The 26,314-nt window shown below is 42.9% G+C and overlaps 1 protein-coding gene across 1 annotated transcript; it reads right to left on the bottom strand.

The window, feature by feature from the left end:
- Positions 1 to 5,044: 5,044 nt before the first annotated feature.
- Positions 5,045 to 26,026, bottom strand: naa15b (N-alpha-acetyltransferase 15, NatA auxiliary subunit b). Its single transcript, XM_083976227.1, has 20 exons — positions 25,821 to 26,026; positions 20,317 to 20,401; positions 20,113 to 20,217; positions 18,566 to 18,723; positions 17,853 to 17,987; positions 13,334 to 13,487; positions 13,032 to 13,151; positions 12,461 to 12,556; positions 12,194 to 12,300; positions 11,795 to 11,867; positions 11,532 to 11,701; positions 11,289 to 11,441; positions 10,396 to 10,524; positions 10,063 to 10,276; positions 9,749 to 9,942; positions 9,549 to 9,657; positions 9,363 to 9,461; positions 9,132 to 9,275; positions 8,111 to 8,208; positions 5,045 to 7,166 (listed from the first exon to the last, which is right to left on the bottom strand). The coding sequence occupies exons 1-20, from the start codon at positions 25,872 to 25,874 to the stop codon at positions 6,969 to 6,971; spliced, it is 2,595 nt and encodes an 864-aa protein (XP_083832353.1). The 5' UTR covers positions 25,875 to 26,026; the 3' UTR covers positions 5,045 to 6,968.
- Between the last annotated feature and the right edge of the window lie 288 nt (positions 26,027 to 26,314).

The following is a 26,314-nucleotide window of genomic DNA, read 5'->3' as shown; positions in this document are numbered from 1 at the left end:
ATTCTATGTCGTCTATTCTGTTTATTTATTTATTACGTCATCTCATTGATGAGTTACTACAATGTGTTTGAGCAAGCTAGGAATGTAAAGATAAGGACGGACGAAAAATGGAAATGTTTACAGGCATACCTTAAGGCGGGAACGGTAGTGTGTGAGAGAAGTAAGGCCTTTTACACACACACACACAAGCACACACACTGAATGAATCCGTCTTTGACTCATTCATTCATACACAGGCCTTTTGTTTGACTGATGTTAACTTTCTGAGTCCTCTGATGAGAAACACTACAGTTTACTGACGATCCTCTACTGTATCTTCATATTGTCCGGGGCCGTCAGCGAGGACTCCTCTGAATGTTACTGTTTACAAAACCAAAATACTAGAGGGAGAAATAACCCCCGAAAATCAAAATCACACCGATCCATCCCGAGGTTTGCTGTTTTATAACTCTAGTCGCAGAATGCTGATGTATGCGCATCGTATGACTTTATAAAGCAATCATTTGAATGAGGTGCAATCCTTCTCACGGTCGATTTTGTGGTTCTTTTGCACAGACGTTTGGTACGTTTTCTCTCAAGTGTGATGCATTTGCTAGCTTTTCTCTCCTTTGATTTGTCAGCACTTGATTTCTCCACCTCCAGAAACACTGAACCTTCCAGTGCATGGTGATGTGGACGTCCACCACTGGTCTTTTCCATACATTTGTTTTTGTTTTGTTTTTTACTCTAGTTCTGACATTCGTCCATTGAGAATAAGGATCTCCATTCTAAACGAGACCTGCTGAAGATGCTGCCCAACAAATATCTATGCTATATAGTTTTAAAGTTTGGAGTATTGTAAATGCACTGGACACTTACGTCTAAGCTTTTGGGACAGTCAGGACTTTACACTGACTTTGACTACACTGTCCCTTACACTAAGTGCATTATTAATACAGATTTCCCAGTATGGCCACAAATAGCAGTAAACCAGTGACTGAACATCGGCACAGAGAGCTCAGCAGTGCAGGAATACGGTCCGCAGCACTGCTGGCTGTCTGTATGTTCAGTCTTAGCCTTTGATTGATACTCTGGGTGGGAGGGTGTCACACTGATCCAATCACCGGGTGGCAGCCTCTCCTCAGAGATCCTAAACTCAACTCGTTGAGAAGGAGACACTGATCACAAACCCATGTACAACACTGATTTACCTGAAGAACATTTTCACTTGGAATGTTTCTTAAAATTAAAAAAAAAAAAAAGGACCGAAGCACACTGGACCTGCATGTTCACTGGAGAAATTCAAGTTATCTGAAATGATTTCACTACTACAGTACTGGGAACACAATGTATTGCAAACAGTGTTTCTATTTATATTTATAACAGAGATAGAGCCACTTTTATTTGTCGACTTGTAACGTTTGGTTGCAGAATATGTTTTGTTTTGTTTTTGGTTTTTTTTGTCTTTTGCAACAGAGAAAGGGTGAATTCCTTTGACCACTTTCTCCATGTGGAAAAATTTGCCCCTAAACAAATCATGGGAAAAAATCTTTTTCTTAGATCATCATCTGTGCTCACGAAGCATGCTGTGATAAGCCATAAAATGCATTGTTGTTTCATCAGGGATTTTATCTGTGAATGACTGAATGATGACATCTGCTCTTGCTTTGTAATGCTCAACTTTCACCATTAAAAATAATATCAGCATTTGCTCTGTGGGATTTCTTTATTGCTCATCCTCCCACTTCTTCTTTGCTCATTCAGCCAAAAAGCCACAAGTACACCGTCACTTTGTGTCTCAGAACAGGGAAGAATTAGCAAGTATTTCAAAGAACGTGCCACTGTGACACTAAAAATAGACGAGCACGTAAAGGATGACAGATTTTACAGATACATATTTATTTACCAGAACTCAGAATTGACAAAGCAATTAAGCAATTACATTGACTTTACAATTTACTTTCTTTTTCTCAAATGCCACTGGCCAATTCAATTTCTGGATGAGCCAATATGAGTGAAGTCAAACTCCTTATTGTCCATGTTTATAGTATAAAAATATATTTATCCAGTTAAAAAAAAAAAAAAAAAAAAACTCATACTGTATATATCCTGCTATTTCTAATTGTGAGTCAGTAGAGGAGAGTTGTGCACAAAGGGAAAACCTCAGTGAAGGTGGTGCATGTAGGTCATGGTGAAACATTAACACATCCATCACATCACATCTCTCCAGCTTCAGTGAGACTGCAGCTGTTACATAATTCTCTACATTCACTGTGAAGAAAAATGAAGAAAGGAGTTGTTTTCTGTCTTCAGGATTTAGTCAAGTATTTAACCACTAGAGGGCAGAAACACTCTGACACAAGCAGCTGTCCTGTGAAGCCTTCCTCCATGATAAGCATCATTATCTGATTCATTCAAGCAAGAAACATTCATTAGATAGCCAGTCCTGTTCTCAGGTCTTTGTTTTGTATCCTTAATTTCCATGATGGAGGAAAAAAAAACACAGATTCTGGTGACTCTTATTCCTTTGTGTCAGCCAATAAGCACTGTTGTAAACACGCACAATTACTTTCATGGATAGTCACCATTCAAGACTCAGATTTCCTCTAACAACTGAGGTGTAACATGATTTAGACAGTTATTTAGCTCTTACTGACTGATGATCTGTGAACCAGAACAAAATCTGAAGCCTGTGAATATTCTCATTTGTCCAGGTCATAGTTATCTCAAGGAAATTTAAATCAAATGCAACTGGACTAGGTTATTTGAAACATCTTCCTAGACAAATAACCAGTCCAGTTGCATTTGATTTAAATTTCCTTGAGATCTGACCAGATGTGTTGAAGTGCTGACTGGTCGTACAATTACTGTGATTGATCAAAATACACTACTCACAAAAAGTTAGCGATACTGGGCTTTTGGATGAAATTTCAGAACACCTAAAATGCACTCTAACTGTTTCAGGTGAATTTAATTTGACCTTCTCTAAACGTTTGTTTGCACATGTCCAACTGCTCAGTGTTTCAGTATAATAACATAACATGTTGTTCTCTAACAAGGTGATTAACCACAAACATCACAACAAGGTCTGATCCATGAATCCACCACTAAATGTTCTGCTTGTCCTCTTCATCCTGCTGTTCACATTCTGACATCATGAGACCAAGACCACACCTGTATAACAGTCCATCAACAGCAGCTGGACATGTGGAGGCTTCAGAGAGGGAAGTGTCCACTGAGCTCAGTGCCATCAGCAGGACTGGAAGAGTCACAGAAAGACAGACAAGTGGACGTCCTCTGGTCACAAGACAACTTATTGACACATGGGCATGTTTTGTTGTGGTATACCCACCCATATTTCTACTTAAATTACCTACTTTCATAATATAATATCACTGTAACATCAACCTTTTACATTTTTCATTTAAAAAAATTACCCCAAAGTTAAAGCAGAAGTAAGCGATCCGGTGGTTTTGGCTAACTTCCTGTCAGCAGATGGAGTTAGCAGTCCCCGCCCTCGTCCAGACACACAGAGAGGACCGCCCCTTTATGCCGTTCTCTCTCCTCATTGGATAAAGGTTGTAGGATACAAGGAAAGTTTTCTCCTGGGCTTACAGCAGAGCAGAGTGACTGACAGACCCGTGTTTCAGACCAAACACTCTATAGAAGTGATTGCTTCTGAAATTTAAGACTTATATTAACACAAATATCCCGCTTACTTCTGCTTTAAGTATCACTAACTTTTTCTGAGTTGTGCATGTTTCCTTTATCATTCTGTATCAGACATGTCTAACACTGTGTTTAGACCTGACAATGAATGTTTGTGTGTCATAAAAAATTACCTTTTTATTTACATCATGTTCTTTTAACAGGAGGAATACAGAGAAACCTTAATGAGAGGCCCCACCCCCGACCCTGGATTTTAATATTACTGTAATCAAGCTTTTGTCAGTCGGCTGGCTGTTATTGACTGAAGTTCCATCTCTGACTGAGACTGTGAATATTTGAACCTCTGTCAGAATCCCCCAGGTTAATGACAGTGAACAGTGTCATTGCTGAGCCTGTAGTGTAGATGTTCCACATCTGCCTTCTCTCTTATGAAACGTGGGATTCCAGCCGATTAAGGGTCAGTTATGACCTGTGAGTTTCTCACCGCAGCAGGTTGTGAACTGAGAGGGACAATTTAGCATCGAGCAGGTTGCAATATGTGATGAAGACAAACTAAGGGCGTCTGGGCTTTATGTACGTTAATTATGAGCTGATGCTAAATTACACTAATTTTCAGAAATTTTTTATTTTAGATGCTTTATCTGCAAATTTCAGTTTTAGTAGTGTATAAGCTGCTCTCGTGTGTATGTATATAGTATATATATATATATATATATAACATGAGAGCAGTTACATACAGCCTGAGGTGTTTCTGTGTGGAGGAATTTGTATGTGTATTACCAACTCCACATTCATGCCTTCACCCTCCCACCTGTGTTGCCCCCTGCTGGTAGATTTACATTAGTCATGTTTCTGTCTGCAGCAGCTGTGTCTTCAACAAGCTCTTTACTGTATGTACAGGTACATGTCGGTAAGTTTCTCACAAATAAATTGTCAGTCCAAAAAGATTGTTGTAACAATGATCCACATCTGGATTTTTTTTATTAACATTTGGGATCTATGCCAGTGTTGATACAAAACATCACAGCGGGAAGCCCAGAGACCCAGTCTGAACAGATTACAGCAGATTGAATCTATGCTTTGATTGAGTATTTGGTACAATCCTGGTCTACCAAAAAACCTGCAACTATACCTCAGTCCTCAGACCTGGTCGGACACAGAGAAGGAACGGTCCAATACAAATTCTGTTCTTTAACATGCCAGAAGATGTTATTCTAACAAACAAAAGAGCAAAATGTTAAAAGGAACTTTGTATTTGCAGGCCATGCATGTACTTAGCAATATGACAAAAAATAAGCTTTACAATTGGGCCTCGGAAAATATAATTGTTATGAATTAGTGTGTGTGCAGAGGGGACAATCGAACAAGTGGCAAAGTGAAGAGCTGAACTGATTCCCTGGAGGCCACAGTTACACAGCTGATCTCTGTCTTCAGCGGAGAAGACGTGGTTCACAAACAATGTATGAGAAAAGAAAATATGAAAATCATTTGCATCTCGGATAATGAAATCACCTTTAGTGTTTTTTTTTTCTTTTTAAATATTTATCAGAATGAAACTGGAGATGAATAACAACCAGTTTAGGCCGATTTAGCTCCGTCTTTAAGTGGGTTGTAAATAGAAAACCTTTCAACTAATAAACCTAATGTTTTATGTACAGTGGCTACATCTGAGGACCAAGTGTGTGATGGCTCCAAACTGATCCACGCCAACGCTCCCTTTCACAACACCAGCAGCTAAGTGAGGGGGAACAGCGGCTACACATTACAGATGCAAAGAAGTCAACTGTTTTCTTTCATTTGGTTTTAATACAAAATTCCAGAGATATCATACATCACCATCTCAGATTTCATCTTTCACATTAGATCCCAAATTAGAGGAAAAAGGGTAAGAAAAAGAAATTACTGGGGAAAAAAGGGAGAACAGAAGAAGTAAAATAAATTCCAGATGTTTAGTTTTTTTTTTGTTTGTTTTTTTTAGCCGCTTTGTAACATTTTTCGCTTCTGTCATCGTTGGGCAACAGGCTTCGATGCTGAACTTTAGAGGAGCCGTGTTTGTTTTGCGGAGAGGAGCTCTCTGAAGTGAGATGTACTGGAGGCTCGTTTTTTTTTTTTTTTTCCCACTTGGACTGTCAGAGTCTCCGTGTTAATGCGCATCGGACCGTTTTTTTTTTTTTAACGGTGGCGACGGCAGCGACACAGGCGACTCTGCCGGGAGGCGAGGTGTGACCGACGTCAGGCAGAGTTTCAGTGATCCGTTAAGGACAGGAAGGTGTCTATGGTATTGCTTAGATCTATCCAACTGCCTCAGAAACTATGTAAAAAGGTCGGTGGGGGGTTGCAGTGTGTGTGTGTGTGTGTGTGGAAACGGAGCACTAACGCACAACCTTCATTCTGTGTTAAAAAGGTGCTCCGGAATAAAACAGACAGGATTACATATTCCCGTGTTGAACCAGGAACAATGAGGGAAGCACAGTCTGACCAACAAACTGTTAACATGTGAGGGCAACTCTCTCCACTTTCTCTGGGCTGTGGCCCCCCCCGCCGCCCCCTCCCCTACTGCACTGCCACATGTAGACCTGTAGCTCTACTGGAGTGTTAACAGCAGATACAGATGCACCTGTGGCCGCTGGACGTCCTCCGTTAACTACTTAAAAAAAAAAAGGTCCTCATCGACTCTTCCTCCTCAGCTTCCTACAGATCTGTCGGGGATCAGATCCACTCAGCTCGGTCTCCCGTCCCCCCCGGTGACAGTTGTGTCCTATTTTCATTTAAATTAGCTTTTCTTTTTTTTTCTTAAAAATAAGGGAACAACAGTTATGCGACAGGCGTGTGTGTCGGAGCAGCACCGAGTCGGACTCGAGTGGTTGCCGTTGCCGTTATCGATCGTCTGAGGAAACTGAAAGTCCGTGTCCCAGCTCATCCCAACAGTTTTGCCATTAGCTATTGTTTGTTTTTCATATTCAGCATGGTTGTCAGCTTGATTAAAAAAGTAAAATGGCCGTTCTGTTATCTCCCTCTCCCCCCCCGCCCCCACCCTCTTTCCCGCTAATATACACAACTGCACACATGCACTCGCACACACGCACGCACGCACACACACTCACTCGGATACACATGCCCTCAACACACACACAGTCCTGATTTTCACCATGTGGGAGAGAGCCAAGCCATGCCAGGTCAGACCCTATTAAGATGAGCCAAAGAACAAAACACCCATTTTTGCTTCCCGCGTTTGGCTCTAACAAAAAGGCTGCCAGGCGTACCACAAGGCTCCGTGCTCGGCCCAATTCCTTTTCTCATCCGCTGTTGTTCTGTCTTGCTCACATCTCGTTGGCTAGCTCCTCCGTTTCCGTGGACACGTCTCCGTTGGCGATCTTGGTGTTCTCCTCGTATCCCGGGGGCATGAAAGCTAACGTGTAGGGGTAAAGCTTGTGACACTCGGCGCGGTACGCCTCCACGCGCTCTTTACAGTCGCCCAGGACGCCGGTCCGCAGACACTCCAGGACCTCTGTGCAGATCTGGGGGGAGGGGGGGACGACATGAGAAGGAGTTGGTTTTCCTCTTAGTCCACAGTACGGTAAAACACATTTTTAGCCGAATCCAGCAACTGTTTATCTCAGGGTTCCTACACATTTGAAATGTCAAAATTCTATACTTTTTCCAGACTCTAATTTCCTGACTTTGCAGTAAAAAAATGTTTGACATTGGCGTAAATAGATGTGTATCATGTAAATAAATTATGCAATTAATGGTTTGTTTTCATTATTCTGAATTTGTATGCCATTATGTCACCAAATAATTTCCAGGAGATTATAATTAACCTACCGTAAATCATTTCAGATAAGACCAAACCCAGATAAGTATTAAGATAAATATACAAGGGTTAAAGCAAAAAAAATCTTTTGACTGACATTTTTTTTTGTTCCTACTGACTGAGGTTCCTATCATTGTAAGGTAACAAGGCAAGAATGGCTGGAGTGGATAAAACTTAAACTGAACTCAGAACTGGTCTAGTGGGGAGCAAAAACAAATCTCATATTTTAAATCTAGGGTTCTGGACCAGCCATTCAACAGCAGCAGGAGACCCAACGCTACTACGTACCGGTATCTGCCTCCAGCGAGTGACAGGCCAAGGTTGCCAGACAGTGCGAAAAAATATCCCCCACAATCTTACTTTTTTTCCTTCACTGATTAGTGGGAGAAATGACAGACCGGGAGCCGGCTAAACCACAACAAAAACACGTGTAGCCTTTTTTTCTCCCCTCATTTTTTCCCATTGACGGAAATCCGTCGTGGCGACAGAACTTTAACCCCTGAATATATTTCCATCCAATAGTTTCCATTTTCGAGACCTTTCCAGACCTGGAAATGTATAAAATCTAATTCCAGACATTTCCATACTTGCGTAGGAACCCTTAGCTGAAATAGTGGGAACAGAGGGAATAAGTCCCTGAACACACACCTGTATGGTTCTGTTGTTGAGCGGCTCGTCTAGTGCAGTGGCCAGCTCCGCTGCCTTTGTTTCTGTCGATGAGTCCAGGTACGCCATCATCTTAGCAGCTGCAGGAGAGACAGAGGAGCAGAAGAGTGTCTGTGAGTCTGGGGGACAGTTTGTGTGTGAAATCCTTTTTCAAAAACTAAACACAAAAGGAGAAATTACTTTTTCTTTTTCTGGTGTTTGAAAGTACGATTATTTTGAGAAAGAACATGTGTGAAAGGGAGCGGGATTTCAGTGCTACACAATTGTTTACCGAGCAGAGGGACAGAGGAAGAGAAGACAACCCTGTGTACAAGACATAAACAGGAACACATGGGAACAATATGCAACTGTTGTGTTTCCAAGTCAGGCCACACTTATCCACTTTTCATTTGGCCAATGTAAAGGGCAGCACAGCATGTTAACTACTGGCCCTTTTTCACTAGCACTACTCTGTTTCCCTGTTCTCTCCCTCTTTCTCCAACAGGATCATATCTGATCAGACCTGGAGTGACGTGTAAATGCGAAAAAAGTGTTTCCATTACACTTTTGCAATACACTTTGATATCGGCACGTCTGAAAAACTACCTCATGAGCGTAAAAATGTTCTGGCGATATTTGAGAGGTTTTTTGAAAAGTAGGCGTTTCCATTACCTGTTTTTTATTGCGATATTTGGGTTTTGCTCATTTATTTTTCTTATTTTATTTAATTGTTTAAGGGGGACAGTGCACATTAATGAACATAATAAATGTAAAGGTGACAGTGTTAGCCAAAGGCTAATTTCAGACTGTAGTCCTCCTGGCAAGGTGTTAAAAGCCATTAAGCCATCTAGGGGTAATGGAAACGCGCCTATTCATGAGTTCAACAGGTGGGAAAGGAAGATGTGTGTGTGTGTGTGTGTGTGTGTGTGTGTGTGTGTGTGTGTGTGTGTGTGTGTGTGTGTGTGTGTGTGTGTGTGTGTGTGTGTGTGTGTGTGTGTGTGTGTGTGTGTGTGTGTGGTCCTACCAGCCAGTCGGTGTGGTATGGAGTCGGAGTGCTTGGTGAGGTAGGCCTGGTTGAAGCTCTTAGCATTGCTATCTCCAAACAGCCGGGTGATCTCCTGCTTCAGCACTGTCCTGACCGTCTCCGGCAGCTCCTTGCTCTCCGAGACTGAAGGACAGGAGGAGAGGGGGATGAGACACTGACCAAAACCAATGGATGGAGGAGTGTAGAAAGCATCAAAGAGGATCATCTTACCCCCTTTAAAGAAGCGAACTAGACACTGGTGTAGCCATGGGTGGTCTGGGTCGATGGCCAACGCTCTCTTCACTGACTGGAGCATCAGCAGGTATTTTTCTGAAAGGAAGCATGACGGTCAGTGTGGAAAGGACAACTGCAAAGAAAGAGATGTACAAAACAAGACAAACAGGTGTGTGTGCTCACCTTTCCTGAAGTAGATCTCAAAAGCCAGCAGGTGTGTGTCGATGTTGTCTTTGACCAGGTGTTTGAGAGGCATCAGGAACTTGACGGCTTCTTCCAGTGGATTTTCTACCTGTGAGCGTCACACAGAGGAAACAATGTCAGGAAACAAACTCCCACTGGGGGGCTTCACAGATTCAGCTGCTGGTTTTTCCCACACCTACCTTGACCAGTTTGTCTGGAACCAGCTCCTCTTTGGGCCCTCCGATCTCCTCGTCGTCGTCCTCCTTCTTCTTCTTCTGGTTCTTTAGCTGCTTCTCCTTCTCGGCGTTCTTCTTCTCCTCCTCCAGCTGGGCCTTCTTCTGGGCTCTCCGCTGCTTGTTCCTCAGCTTCTTCAGCTCCTTGTCAGAGAGATTCGCTGGGGGGGGGGGGGGGAACAAATGATGAGTTAATGACGGATCGCTGCTCTAATGTTTTACTTTTGAACAACAAAGTGTCTCTCCGGTCCGGTCCACATTCTAACTCCCCGTCCTCTCACCGGTGTCGGCCTGCAGCTCCTTGCTGTCGTCGGTCAGGGGATTGTCGTGGAGGCTCAGGTAGATCTGGATGGCGCTGATGGCGGCCTTGTAGTAGAAGGGATGCATCCGCAGCACGTCCTCCAGCTTCAGTAGGTCCACGTAGGAGCGTAGCGTCATCTTCCTCATGCAGTAGGTGTGGAAGTCAAACTGATCGTCTGTGATCTCCACAAAATGCTGATAAGGAGAAGAGAAGGGGAGAAGAAAGTTAAGATAATAATAGAATAGTAGAATAAAAGGATGTGACAAATAAAAAAGGAGAACAAGGCTTCGTCATGATGATGAGATGTACCGACCCTTTCGATCTCGTGACACTTCTTGAGGGCGTCCCCGAACTTGTTCATAGCCTTGTAGGCCAGTGCACATTCTGTCTGGAACCACATACACTGCATCTCATTCAGGTTCTCCACTGCCGACGCCCCCTCCTGAACAGAGACACACAGCAGTCAGCATAGACAATGACACACAATGACATCGCAATAACACATCAACATGTTACTTTGACACTCGTTCATCACCGAGACATTATTTTTGTTTATGTCTAGAATTCTGCTGGCTTGGTCAGATCCAGCCTGTATGTGAACTCACTGATCATTCCTGCCAACACTTGTTTGTTCAATCATGTGCATATAGGACATAGACATTCAAGATTCATGTTATTTTGAAGATATTAAGCTTATAAATGCCGCAATTTTCCCATTAATTTACCCTTTAAAGCCATGTTGAATGTCTGACGATGGCATTGCAGACACAAAGCATAAACATATCAATATTTATATATATTAAACCAATAGCCCATAAGGAAACAATGACCCTATAATCATCAAATGAAACCAGACAAATAATCAGCAGATTATACAATAAATAAAACAAATATATATATTTTTAGATGTAGGTTACAAGCAAGGCAGCAAAAACACATAAATTCAATCTTGTTTATAATTTCTCTGCTTTAATTTATTTCTAAACTGTATGTAAAATAATATAATAAGTATATTATTAATGAGTTGCTGTAGTCGCTCTGTGTAACCCTGTCTGGGCCTTCAGTCAATAATAAGTGAAAGACAGATCCAGCCTCAGTGATTTACACTCCCAGGGCCACAGGGTTCATCAACAGACTTAGCAGGAAATCCATCCCGGACTTTTGTTTTCAGAAACCCCCTCTGATCTGTGGACGTGGTTCTCTCACCCGTGTGAACTTGGAGCACATCTCCTCCGCCTCTTTCACCATGCCAGCCTTCAGCATGTACTTGGCACACTTGGAGTTGATGAATCTGTCGGCCGTGTCTAGAGCCTGGGCCTCGTCCATCCACTGAGCGGCCTCTTTGATGTTCCCGGCGTGCTGTGGGGAGACGGAAGGCAGACGCCGCGGTCAGGAATACAATTCTCTGGTCACTACGCCGACGGTTAACAAATGTACAGGATGTGTCACCTTGTAAATCTTGGCTTTGATGAGGAAGAGCTCGATGAGCGTAGGCGTGCTCTCGATGGCCGCGTTGATGTATTCTAGAGCCAGAGTCTGCTGGCCCACCATGTCGTTATGCTGTGCCAAGAAGTACTGCACCCAGAGCAACGTGGTCGGTGGCTCCTCCTTTCCATCATCTGTGACAGTGCAAGCACATCCTGTAAGTCATGTGACCAAAGCATTTTAATACTAAGGACTAACTTCATCACAATCTTGATTTTCCTCCTCACCGTTCTGGCTGAACATTCTACAGCTTTTTAATGAGGTTTCATAGCCAACCACCAACTCCTCTATTATGGCCACCTGAGGGGAAAAAAAGGAAGACAGACCTCATGAGCTGATGCACTGCAGGAAGGGACAGAGGATTTCAGAGTATCTGATCCAACACACTAAGGCCTGTCGCAATTATTTGAGCTGACTGCAATTATTTTGCATAAAATGTTAAATTTTTTCCCTTCATCTGTATAGAAACAGCTGGATCAGGGAACAGAAATGTTATATTTCATCACTATTTCTTCATCATTTACTGAGCATCTTTCCTTCATTTTGACCTCGGTACGTGTCAGCTGATTATGAATGAAGAGAGGACAGAGTGTCACAGTGACACAGATCAGTCAGCAGACTCTCACCTTTTCTTTGTCGTTGTACAGTGATTTGAGTGTGGTGAAGACGGGCGGACAGCCTTTACTGAAGTTCATCCTCAGATACCTGTCCAGACACTCTCTGAACTTCTCACCTGCAGACAAACAGGGCGAGAGGGACGGGATCACAAACCTTCCACACAGTTCATTCCTACTCATTCCATTAGACGAAACACTTAACGACCACAGACCACTAAAGCCATTTGTTTGATACTAGATTAAGTTGAAGCAGAGGAGATGTATCATTGCTCTCACCAGTGAGGAAGTTGAGCGGCAGCCGACGAGGAACGAGTCCTTTGGGAAACTTCTCCCAGGCGTCCTCATAGATCTTGTGTCTGTCCTCTACGCCGCCTGGAAAGTCAGTACAAAGTTGTAGATCTTGGAGCATAGAGATCTCGTGGAGCATAGAGTTCAGACCAGACATGGTGAAGCAGCATTTAGCTGTTATGCTGCTCACAAGTGGAACAAACTACCAGCAGAACTGAGATCAGCCCCAACTGTAAACACTTTTAAATCCAGGTTAAAAACATTTCTCTTTTCACGTGCTTATAGCTGAGAACTTAAAACTTTATCTTTTTTTTTCTTTTACTTTTATTTGCTCTTGCTTTTAACTCTGTTTTTAGTGTTTTGTTTGTTTTTATTCTGTCTTATGCTTCTTTCTTTTTTTTTATGTTTTGTCTTTATGTAAAGCACATTGAGTTGCCTTGGTATGAAATGCGCTATATAAATAAAGATGCCTTGCCTTGCCTTGCCTAGATTTGGGTTCATGTAAGATATTTCAGCCAACAGTGATGAGAGGATGATGCTAGAGGGAATTGTGTCACACCTGGTTTGAGGGCGTTCTCCAGGCCGCGGTAATAGGACCAGTTCTCTGGGTTCCTCTCCTGCAGACGGCGGTACACCTCTGTGGCTTCGTCCAGACGCTCCAGCTTCAACAGCAACTCTCCTACAGAGGCAGAGAGGAGAAGATGCTGTTAGAAGCTCAAAGTCGACCAACAAAGCTTCAATTTAACTAGAATCCTCTCCGTATCAACACCGTTTAAGTGTGATGCAGCTGGTATGATGCAACTAAAGAGCACGAGAGGCTGAATCATCAGGTGTAGAGTGGAGCATTGACAGAAGGCTCACCTCGAGTCTCCTCCACTGCCAGCTTATCACAGATCTGCTTCTCGTAGTTGGACAGATGTTCCAGGGCCTCCTTGTAGAGGCCTGCCTCCCTCAGGACCTGGTTCTGGTAGAGCAGCAGCTCGCTGTACTCGTAGTCAACCTTGTCTGGAGATGTCTGGACCACAAACACAAAAGGAGGGAGAGTCGTTCAGCATCAGACATTGAATATGTAACACTTCTCATTTTCAGCCATGTTTCATTGTCCTGCTTATTGAACGAGAGACAGAATGAATGATATACTGAGTTAAGACAGTTTGTTATTGGCTCATACGCTGAATATTACTTTTGCTGAACACTGTTGGTCAGATTATAAATGCAGCTGGAAGAGATGATCTCGCATCGGTTCACTGTAATGACAATAAAGATTTCTTGAGGCTGGATATTGCTATGGATTTGCTGAATCAATTTAATTTCGATTCAAAGAGATATCTTACTTATAATATCCTGGACATAAAGGAGATTCTCAGAGAACCAACGCTTTATGATGTAGCTCCTCTAACCTAGAGCATTATTAAAAACATAATTTTTGAGGATGGATCTAAAGCAGTAACATTAATATACTTTCTATTTCACATGACCAACAGTTTAGACATGCATCTTAACAATAACAGATGCAACAGTAGCGCAGATCTTCACAACCTCTTCTTGCACATCTGACTTCAATCCAGCTCTGCAGTTTTTAATTGACTTAATAGTTTTTAAATTCGAAAGGCAATCAATCACACAGCAGCCCTTACACTGATCTTTTATAACCTATTTAATCAGGTTTGTCCCATTGAGAAAGATCTCAATGGGACAAACCTGGGAGAGACCTGGCCAAGGATGGCAGCACATAGAGTTTCAACACATAATCATAGACATAAAAAAAAATAATCTGTGGTCACAGTGATGTTTGTTTGCAAACACAATGATATTCAAATAGTATTTTTGCTTAAAATGCCCATTCCTACTGAAGTACAGGTAATGATTTCAGTCACTATACAACCAGAAGCTACTGGACGCTTTAGAGGTGGAAGGTTTGTTGGTTGACATATGGAAATCAATTAATACACTTTCAATGTCTGTGTGATAACTTTGACCATTTCTTTTGTTTTTCTTAGATCTCTTGCATTACACATGCTTCAGTGACTGGGTTTTTGTAGAGATAAAAATGTTCATAGATTTTAAGTGGATTTTATTTAACTTTATCGTTTCAAGAAAAACTGGCGTAGCTTCACACCTGTGGTGCATTAGCTGCAGGAAAATGTATTTATTGATAAAATCAATCTTGGATTTTATGAACTGATAAGAGAATCGTTTTTTCCACCCCAGCCTTGTACTTGTTATATCTATCTCTCTCTCCCTGCATGTTGTGCTGCGAGAGCTTTTCTGATTGTCTGAAATGACTCAGAATTGATAGTTGGGATCTGATGAGAGCTGATACTTTGGCACCAAGTTGATGCCAACATTTTTTTTGTCCACGGCACATTAGATTTCCAAAATACTAGATGTGATTCTGGGGCCGTCGTTTTTATCTCACGAACAAGACGTGTAATATCGACATTAAACAGTATGGAAAATCAGTGGATGATGTGATATGGATAATCAGTTACCATCATGGTTAAAATGCAAACACAATGGGAACATGAAACACAATCTGGAATCATTTCATCAAGTGGATATTTGCATCCACACATTGAAATCATGCAATGACCAAATAAGCTGATCATCAGGGACCGGTAGCAGCACTGGGTGTTACCACTGCATGAACCTCTCTGCAATCGAGGGAACTGTAATTTCCTATTTGTCCTCAGATCCCCATCTCCAGAGCAGCGCTGTCGCCTTGTTTTGAATGACACGTAACAAACCCACCAAGCTGTCTGCACACACTGTTGATGCTGTACAGAACCGAATGCGAGTGGAATTAACCAGAGTAATTAACCTCGGCAGTCACCCGTTGTTAAAGTGGTAATTAAAATTTAAACGGTAATGCTAACCGTCTGGCATTTCTACCGTGATATACCGTCAAACCTGTAACCAAGCAACAGAGGACCGCCACGACTTGCTGAAAGTATCTCGGGCTCGAGGAAAGGAATCCTGGCTATTTCCTCACCAATCATGTTGCCAAGTAGAACTATCAACCGTACGCTGGGAGAGACAGGAAAGTCAGGCAGAGAGACAAAGACCAGCAACCTGACTGGTGAGGAAACGGCATCACAATGCTAAGCAATGTTAGTAGTTGCAGGCGCTGACAAAAACCATGATGTAAAATTGCCCTTGGGTGAACTTAATAGGCTCTGAGATGGGCTTCACTATCAGTGACCACCAGCGACAATAAGAAGTGACTGGAGCCACTGGGTGGACTTCTGGATCTTTGCCACTGGGGAAAAAACTCAGCATCAGACACTGGGTATATGTGCATTTGTCTTTTCACACCAGTTTGTTGTATTATTTAGTTGATACAAAGGCAGGAAGCAGACTGGTCTTATCAGGATCACGGCACGGAGAGCGTGAGAGCGAGTGAGCGAGAGAGAGAGAGAGCTCTGTATTGTGGATGTGGCGATGCAGAGTAGGGCTGGGCGATATGGACCAAAAGTCATATCCCGATATATTTTGTCTGAATATCGATATACGATATATATCCCGATATTTTTCCGCAAAGTGAGAGCAAATGTTCAGTCAAAGTTAAAGCCAAATATGACAAGTCACAGGTAGTTTTATTGAAACCGGCTATTTCACTGAACAGTTGCAAAATCAAATGAATAAATAATAAACAGGTTTCTTCATCTGGTTCATGAATAAATGTTCAGTTGCTCAAATAACAAAATATAAACATAAATACTGCCTGACAAGAGTACCTTTTTTGAAATCAAAGTAATGGAGTAATGGATTTTAGAAGGCGTGATTCCATAAGGCCTCTTCTAAGATCAATGTTAAAAGTTGGCTGGAAATTTGAAAATATTGTCATTATCATGTATAATTTATTATAAGACATTTCTGTAACATAAACACCAGCTATAGCAGAGTCTTATAGAAAGGCACTCTTGAAATAAAATAAAACTATCAATTGTCTGCACTAAAAACTAAAAAACAACAACTGCCTTGTGTCTCTGTTATTTCTCAGAGATTTTTTTTTTTTTAACCTGGAGTCACGTGACGTGCCCCACGTCTTTTCCGGTCAGTCGTCATGGAAACGTCACGTTACACTCACGGACCCACGGTTTGGACCAGAGTGAAAACAAACGTGTGTAAACCATGGATGTATTATATTATCATAGATCCATGGGGTAAACGCGAACCTTACGAGCTGAATCTGGTGAAAGCACCGCGGCTCACAGAGGTCTGGAGCTCTGACGCTGCTGCAGGGGCCGGCGTGCTAACGGCTAATAACAGCTAACGGCTAACAGCCGTGCTACAGCAGCTGACTGAGCCTCTAGAGCCGCGGCTCGGCTCGTTAACGGCAACGAGGTCGACGTGGACTCGGTGCGTTCCTCTCGGTCAGCTGGTGAAGCAGCGGTCTGATAAGCATGAATAAAATAGTTAGAGGAGGAGCGGAGCGGAGCGCGGCGAGCAGTGCAGGGAGCTCCAGATCAGCAGCCTGAATGGAGCAAGGATCACAGCGCAAATTTGAACTATATCGATATATGCGATACGGTCAAATTCCATATCCCATTAAAAAATATATCGATATATTTTTTATATCGATATATCGCCCAGCCCTAATGCAGAGGTGACCAAGACAACGCCCATGTCCAAAACTCCTTTAAAGACCCCCTCCAACCATCCTCTTTAGTTATTTTAAAGCCTTTCCAGTGATCTTTGAATTGTGATTACGAAGTTTTTAGCCAAAATCACAAATCCTGTGCCATTTCCCAGGGCAGAGCACCAGCGGCTCATTAGCAATGCGCCTCCGAGTGGTGGGCGGAGACAGCGCTGCTCTGCACCCAAGACCCCCTTCTCTTGGTAAGGGACTATAGTGGACCCAAACCAGACTGTGACAGGCCGCTAGACTGGAGGAAAAAAAGGCTATTGTGTAGACTAACTGAATAGTCTTTCCAAATTAAACGTTTGTTTTTGGATTCCAATGAAATAAATGTTTCAAAAATAAAAGCGATTTATAGACCGCTGCGACTTACATATGTTTTTTTCCCTCTTCGCAACATATTTTTTGACAGATGGGACTAATACCCCGGTGCAACATATAGTCTGGAAAATATGGTACTTTTCTTCTAAAAAAATGCCACAGGAACTATTTTCATCAGAGGGGGTCTTTAAAGGGAACACTGACCGGTCACAAATCACCACAACTATGATCCATCAGTCAGTAAATTAGACACCTCTAACATGACAGGAAGTGTCAGCTGCCTTGTCACTCATCTGATGCTGCAGTGCGCTGCATGCTCTCTTCTAAACACTTTGTTAAACCAGTTTCTTTGCCGTTGCTATGAACGATGAAAATATCAAGACTTTCTCCAAGTGCCTGGCTCCGACTGGGTCTGACCTGTTGTGTTTTCCTGAACTCCTCGATGATCTTCGCCGCCATCTCGTAGTCCTCCAGGAGATGGTAAGCGATGGCATATCCGATCCAAGAGGCCCGCTGGGCTGGACGCAGCTGCAGCAGCTGGTAGCGCGTCTCCTGGAGGAGAAAGAGTCAACACAGGTTTGTTTTAGCTTTTAACACGAGTGAATTAAGATTCAACTGCACGTAGTGATGTGTGGCTGAGGGAGATGAGCAGGGAAGACGCAACAACTGGCAAGAGCAATTTTGCTGATTCATGGTTTAGACACCAGGATGCTGCTAGCTGGAAACTGAAAAAAAAAACATAATACGTTCCCATCCCTGTTTTCTCTCTCATCCATATTTGTGTTCCTTTCATCTTGCCATTTCATACCTTGCACTAAATAAGCATCTAAATCCCCGACTGAGTCCCAAGGGAACTGTTCTACATTGTGGAGATTGACTGTAACCTTATATCTGGCTGCTGATAGGCTGCAGCCACACCACATCAGCACCATAATGTTCCCTGGACCAGGCAGTGCCAAGGATGGCAGCGTGTGTAGTCCACAAACTGTAGAAGCCTGTTTTATTTGTGTATCAAAAAGAAAAGCTGCCGTATTTCTAAAATCTGCTTCTCGTTTATTTTAACCCCTTTCATTCAAAGTAGCTTCATCATGCAGCCAGATAGAGGCCATCGACCCTCTGATGCTCCTCACCCGGTAGCCCTCCAGGTCTCTCATCTGGATCTGAAGCAGGGACAGGTCTCGCAGGATCTGCAGGTTGTCCTTGTCCCACTTCAGAGCATTGCGGTAACACTTGATGGCCTCATCATACTTCTTATCCGAGCGCTGCAGCAGGCCATAAACGTGCCAGCCTGGGACACACAGGAGGTTAAGGAACACACACACAGTCCATCCGTACAATCCACTGTCAAACTAATTCTAAGGACACATGTTTAAAGGTGTGATCTGACATTTTCAAAGCTGTGTCAACATGTGTTCAATCTTAGTCGTAGTCTGAATAGGGTTTAGTATTGTTTGGGTTTTTGGTAACGGTGAAAAAAAAAAACTTTCAATACAGTACATTTAAGTGCTTCATTGTAAGTAAAAAAAAAGAAAAAAGAAAAGAAACTTGCACTGTCACTTTATCCATACACACATACATACTTGTTGATTGTTGAAGACCTGAATGTCGGCACTGATTGCGTTACCGTTATTGTTTGTCTTGTTTCTATGTGTGGTTGCACTTTAAGGTTTAGCTTTTAATCTTGTTGTGTTGTTGTGCAATGACAAATAAATTGATTCTGATTATTATATTAAATTAAATTTTCCACTTGGGGATTAATAAAGTCATTATTCTCCTATCTTAAACAGCATCAAAGCCTACACTTAAATCATCAAGTCAGCAAAGGTGAAGACAATGAAGCCATTGTCATCAGGGGACCCAGGGCGGACCATGCTGCTGCTTGATGTGCTCCAGCTCACAGTTACAGCTTGGACCGGATTGAAATTTGAAAAATGTACATGCGTAAAGAAAACTGAGTGTGTACACACATATTGCAGATAGCTGCCACAGTTAAGATAAGCTTTTAAATAAGACTGAATTATATGCAAAACAAAAATCATATTGCGTGTCATGATTTTTGTTGAAACTGTCATTTTTACACTGCACACAGATGTTTTACGGAGATGCTTTCTGAGTAATGAGACCAGAGACACAAGTAAATGCATAGTTTCTGGAGTTAATCCCACAGAAAACACATGAATGACTGACTCATGAGTTACGTGAAGGGAGGTCCACCAATGTCAGTTAAGGAACATCACATGCTATTGCTCCCCACAGGCTTCATGTGCGGTTTGTCTGCAGTTCAGCTGGACTAAGCTTGATCCATTCTGAAGCATGAGCTCTTTTTAGAAAGCACTTCATATATCAATATGCATCTCTCAGAATGGAGGATAGCAGTATGTTGACTTTAGTCAGGTCTCGGTCTGACGGTGCTTATCTACTGGAAATAAGCACAGATTTCTCTCTGACCTGGGAGTCAGAGAGGGGGGGGGGGGGGGGGGGGGGGGGGGGGGGGGCAGAAGGAGAGCAGCAGAGAGCTGATGTGCTGACTGCGCTCCACAGAGACAAGAGCTCCTCTCCATAATGTGTGGCATCTCAAGGTCCTATGGCGTCACACACTTCCACCAATTTTACAAAAGTCTTCATCAGAGTCGACCTCCTTCACCAAAACGTGTGTGAAATACGCATGTAAGGATACAGACATGGCTCCTGAGGTCGTTGCGCAGGCCTCTCCTCACCAGGTCGTAGGCCTCCTCCTTTTTCCCCAGACAGTTCAGGGTCAAGCCCTTCATGGCCAGGGTCTCTGAGGGGGAGATAAGGGGAGAAAGGAGACAGTGAGGGACATGGTAGATGAAGACTACCCATTTCCCCTCACATCTACACATCTGCTGCTGCTGCTTACCTCCATGCTCTGCAAACTTGGGGTTGGACAGGATTTGTTTGCAGAACTTGAGTCCGTTTCTGTACTGTTTGTGTTCGTAACATCGCTGTCAGGGGGAACGAGAGAGGAGCCGCATTAGACAAAGAGAAAAAGTAGTGTCACATTACAACAGAGCATTGTAAGATCATGTCTTTTAAGAATCATATTAAAAGGTATAAATAATCATTTTAAAAAATGTCATACTTGTTACGTTCTTTGTAGTTAAACCACATACAGCTTTAGAACATAACATTATGGTGTAAAGATAGAGTTAGGTTAGCACAAACAATATGCTCCCTCTGTTTTTCAGCTGATGACTGGCTGTCAAGGAAGATAGTAGATGTGTGTGTGTGTGTCATCTTTACTAATGATGAAAGGATGGCAGCGACATCACAGACTGGTGCAAAGGTCAGTTATGAATTCGAAAGTAATTGACTGTTGAACTAAGTTAAGAATGACACCACGGGCGTGGAGGACAGTGGAGACCTGACCGCTGCTTTATCTTTACCCTTCTACATACACATATACACACACACACATGTACAGTAGCATGTAAAAGTTTGGGCACCCCTGGTCAAAATTTCTGTTAATGTGAACAGTTCAGCAAGTGCAAGGTGAAATGATCTCCAAAAAGGCATGAAACACTGCAATATTCTAAGCAATATCAGTGTATTATTTTGTTTTCTACAGTTTTAGAGTGAAAAGGGGAAACAAGCAGCCTGCAAGAGAATGGGAAACCCAGGAGACTGACCAAGGTATCAGACAAGATATTTACTATTTACACACTGTGATTTTGTGAGGGGGGGGGTACTAGGTACTAACTATGCAGGGTGGTCAAACCTTTGCTGCTTTTCCTTTTCCGTCATTTTAAAGAGGAACTATGCAGGATTTTTATCTTAACTGTGCTACATTTGTACCTTAATTAAACAGCTTTGGCGTAATTGTGATGGTTAAATAAATGACTTGTAACTTGTTCCAGGGAGAATGGAGGCTCTCTGTCTTCTTCCACCTAGCGTCTCTTGGCTGAAAACCAACCTTGCAAGATCAGCACCGCTGCCCCGTTGTCACCGCGACACAAACGTGCCCCATAACTGCCGTGCCCCTTGTTTATGACAGATAAGACTACCAAAATATATACACGGCGTAACATCGTATATGATACATAACGTTATGTACTGGTCTATTGATTGATTTCTCGCCGGCTTTGTTGTCAACAAATGCACTTGGCTGAGAGGAGGGTTAGCAACACAGAGGAAAAGCAACTCGACTTGCATAGTTCCCCTTTAAAAAATGTAAAAGATGAAAATAAAAAAATAGAAATTATATTGTAACTTTATGCCTTTTGGAGATCACTTCAGCTTCCACTTGCTTAACTGTTCACATTAACAGACATTTTGACCAGGGGTGCCCACACTTTTGCATACCACTGTACATACATGAAAAGACCAACTGCTCTGGTTTAAGGGGCTCATGGACACACATGTAGAAATCCCCCCCCCCCCATCAACAGCACAACCTTGTCACCAGCATCTTATTTACCCCCCCCCCCCCCCCCCCCCCCCCCCGCTCATTACACCATTACCATGAGTTATTCTATAGTCCACGAGCATGCACAAGGTCTCGGCGTTGCGATGAGTCTTGACTAATAAAAACCTCGTCCTTCCACGGAAAAATAATAAACAAAACAACTACTACAATTGTGCTTTTTCTTTTCACAGAGAAAAGATGGCATTTAACATGAGCCAGTGAGTTTTACAGCGCGTGTAGTGGATGACCTGCGGCTTCACTGTCATTAACATTTAGAGAAATAATGCCAAGAATGCACAAGGCATCCAGTAAGCCATGCCAGCCCCGTTAAAGTCAAGCAGCACATATCCACTAAAGTATGCTGCTGAATGTAGTGTTAACAGTCAAACCGCTGATCAGGAACTCTAGGAGCTGATCAGTTAACTCACTTATATAAGCTATTTCCCAATCCGAGGTTTTTAAACACTTTTTAATTTGAAAAGGGGATTATATTTCTGTGCCGAAAAAAAGTGCTACATGTGATGTATGACGTACAGTTTAGACCAGACATGCACCAATCACTAGCTGGTGAATACAATCAGCCACTTTTCAGTTTGATTGACCATCAACGGTGACCACCTGATCCGTCTCACATGTATCCAATTCTGTGTCCATCACATTTATAGGCATGCACCATACAATGGTCACACTCACAATAACACAGTCGTTTTACAACTCTTCAATCACATGTCTTTGTTTACCCTTTGTCTAGTTATTTCATAGTGTGTATAGTCAAATTGCAGTAGTTAAAAAGAAAACCAGTTGTGAAATTATCATAAAAATATATACAATTAGAATCACTGCATCTCCACTTCAAACTGTTACAAACAAAAGTCTTCATCACTGGAACACATTACCTCTATCACAATCTGACACAGACAACAATAGACAGTGTGCTGTCAGCAGTGTTGACCACAAAATGACTATTCAAAAGAGTTGCATTATGCACGTACACCGATACTACTACTACAACAGTCTCACATACAGTGCTGCATATTTAATGTAATTTTAGCAACATTAACACCAGCAGCTGTGCTTATCCAGCATGTTCTCTACTTCACCCAAAATAACTCACCCCCCCACCCCACCCCACCCCACCCCCTGAGTTACACAGAGAATGTGTCTGAGCAGTGGCTGCGAGCTGCAGGGATCACTGCAAGGAGCCAGAGGGACAAAACAGTAGAGTTAGAGGTAAACACAAATCACAGCTCGCACCGAAAGCACCGGTGCCACTTTCATGACATGTTGGGAGGAAAAAGGTAGTGACGGGGAAGATTATGGTGATTGGGTTTCAGCCTGGTTGAGGTATTCATGTTCACGAGCTTTTCACCACCGAGTCAGATATTTACGCCATCAGCCCTAACACTAGCACATAGTACGCTCAGACAGTCCTGGTAGAACCTTAACCTGCAGTTAAACTCCCAGTGAAAGTCTCACTGTAATGATCTTGTAATTGTAATGAGGACAGAAAGTAAGGGGCATGTTGCTACAGGTATGAGTCAAATTAAATGGATGCAGTTTTAAGTATTCCATCCTTCCAGGTTTAAGTGAAGAGACACTACACACTGTAATAGTGATTTACACTCCTTTGAGACAGTCAGGGTTCTACAATTGTCAGTAATGAGGCAGTTTCCTTGTATGTCTACATTACTCAAGTGAACTGTATCAGAGTTGTGTTTTTCACTTCACTACTTTGCCTATCCTAATATTTTAACAGGGAGAAATGAGGAGCTCCAAGTTGGATGCTGTGCATTTACCCCTTCATGCAAAAAGAAAATTGTGATGAAGTGTTGATGACCATCGCTTCTATAATAGTAATGCAATGTCCAACATTTGGTCAGGCTAACAGGAGGAGAAACTGTCCCCCCTGTCCCCAAATGAGCAAAATGGAAACTCATCCAACTCCACTGCCAACCAAAAGTTGGAAAATTGCCAACTTCTAATAATGCATTTGGGCACCCAGTCTGGGAAAGCAAAAAATAAAAGAGGGGTGTGGTCATCTCCCAACTACAGCCAGGGAGAAAACTGTTTCAAGACTCGTATCACATTCTCACTGCAGGGAAGTTGATAACGGTAATTTTATTCACACATCAATCTCTACCAGACAAAATTATTTTAGTCATCTTTACTGTAAACACACATAATTTAAAGAGTAACTCAGATTTTTTTTTAACTGTTGAAAATTAAAATAATTTTGAAGATTTTATTAACTCTAAAAATGCCAACAGTATACTGTACAAATTCCTGCGGATGTTCATGTATAAATTAAAAATACCATAATTGTTGAATCTGTAACTACCACTTTAAAAGGACAAATAGTAGAGTCCCAAATGTAAGCATTTGGTGGTGGAGTTATTCAACTCTAATGTCTCCTGTGTTGTTATCCAAAAGATCCCTGTCTCCACTACTATTCACCAAGTTATTTAACTGTATTTGGCACAAATTCCACAATGATGGAGTGAGGTGTGAAAAGCACTACTTTCAATCTAACTCATTAAACAATACCTTCCATCAAGATTCGGGGGGGGGGGGGGGGGGGGGGGGGGGGGGGGGCAATGCCTGCTCTGAGGTATGCAGCAAAACGCAGCCTCTAACTTTTCTGGTGCACTTCACAGGTCTGTTCTCCCTGCCAGAGGTCAGTCCTCTCAGTCCAACATGTTGATAAACATCCACCAACCTCCTTCAATGTCTTTGCAAAAGGAATTGGGAAACATGTAGTGATTTGATTCTGTGGGGGGGCGACAATTAGCTGATCACTGCCTCTCTTTTTTTTTTACACACAGTTCCTGGAAAGTACGAAGCTGGATGTCCATGCAGAGATGTTGAACAACACACACTGACAACTACAAGCATGGCAGCAGAGGGAGGGGGGGACTTCTGTGCAGCAAAAGCTACGCTGAGTTCATAGACAGTTCAGTTACTGTCACACTGCAAAAATTAGAGCTCAATCTAATCCGCACCTGCCCGACGATTTCTCTGACCTACATAAAACTGTGTGCGGATAGCTAAACAGCGGGGCGACACAAGGACTCCAATACGGAAGAGTGGGGTGGACGGATGATGGGTGGGTTGCTAGCAGGCCTGAAGCACATTCAGATTTGCTGACACAATCACGCCGGTCCTCCCCTTATTCCCCTTGTCTTCACACATGCACTAACAGTTCGTCTACATCCAACATAGACCGGCGGTGGTAATGTGTGCAGCCCGTTGTCCACCCCCCACACATACACACACACACAGATGTGGACTGACAGTCACCTAAAGTCTGTTCCCCTAAAGATATCTCGTTGGCTAATGTTAGCCGATTAGCTAACGTCAAATGGCAGACCAGGGGGCTGAGCTCGGGGTGGCAGGGTAACATGGCCCGGGGTTGGCACCAAATAAAAGGTGCAGTTGAATGCAGGTAAAACCGCGCATTTTTGCATCCAATTAGCAACAAATGCTATCTAATGCCACCAACGTCCATAAAAGCACACCGAGAAGCCGATTTACCACCACGCACGACTGCTAGCGTGCTAGCCATCGTGGGACCTAGCATTGCCGCTAAGTTAATGGTTGTTGTGTTTGACAGGCGGTGAGGCCTGTCCTAACCAACGAGCTAAGTCATACTACATACACCAATGCCGACACAGAGTATGTGTGTTATGAGTGGTGTGTTTTAATTACTATTAAAAACATGTGTCCGAATAACCACGCGAGTCACGAACAACCGTTATAGCTTCGCGTTACAGTGACAGCGCATATCAGGGCCGGGCTAGTTAACCCATTCAATGATACCATTTTATGCTAACCCGTTGAAGCTAACGTGAACACCGGAGAGCTGCACTGACACTCCGCGAGCCGCCGACGGACCTTCCAGCCCGCCATCTGTCCGTAAGAACCGCTGCTGTCGTTAAGCGGCTCCTTAACGACCAACTCACCAGAATCCTCTTAAAGAGAGCGTTCTCTTTCGGCGGTAAAGTAACTGTCGGCATTGTTGCGGTTGAGATCAGTTTCCTCCTCGACCTCAGCACATGTAGCTAAAGTTAGCCCGGATAGTCCAGACAAGTAGAGCGGAGTGGTGGCCCTTTAGTTCGCCTGTTTCAGCTGCTCCGCTCGATTGCTCCGTTTTCTCTACGCACTCACTTCCTCCTCACGTGGGGACGGAACATGGATGTATCGCATACATGGGACGGAAGCTCCAGCTGCTTTCAAAATGGCGGCGGTAGATTTCTATTAGAGAGCGAACTACACACAAAAAGCAGCCTGAATATACACTGTAAATCTAATATGGGCACCAACGTTACAACAGAAAACTGAAGATGCAGAATCACTAAAGATGCATTGTTCTATTGTTTGACATGTTAATAATCTTCTCTATTGTGGATAGTTCCAGCACCATTTTATGCAAAATCCCCAAAATAACATAGGATTT

This window comes from Trachurus trachurus (genome assembly GCF_905171665.1).
Source record: "Trachurus trachurus genome assembly, chromosome: 1".
Lineage (NCBI taxonomy): Eukaryota > Metazoa > Chordata > Actinopteri > Carangiformes > Carangidae > Trachurus > Trachurus trachurus.
The sequence above is the reverse complement of the archived record's forward strand: the minus strand, read 5'-3'. Positions and strand labels throughout refer to the sequence as shown.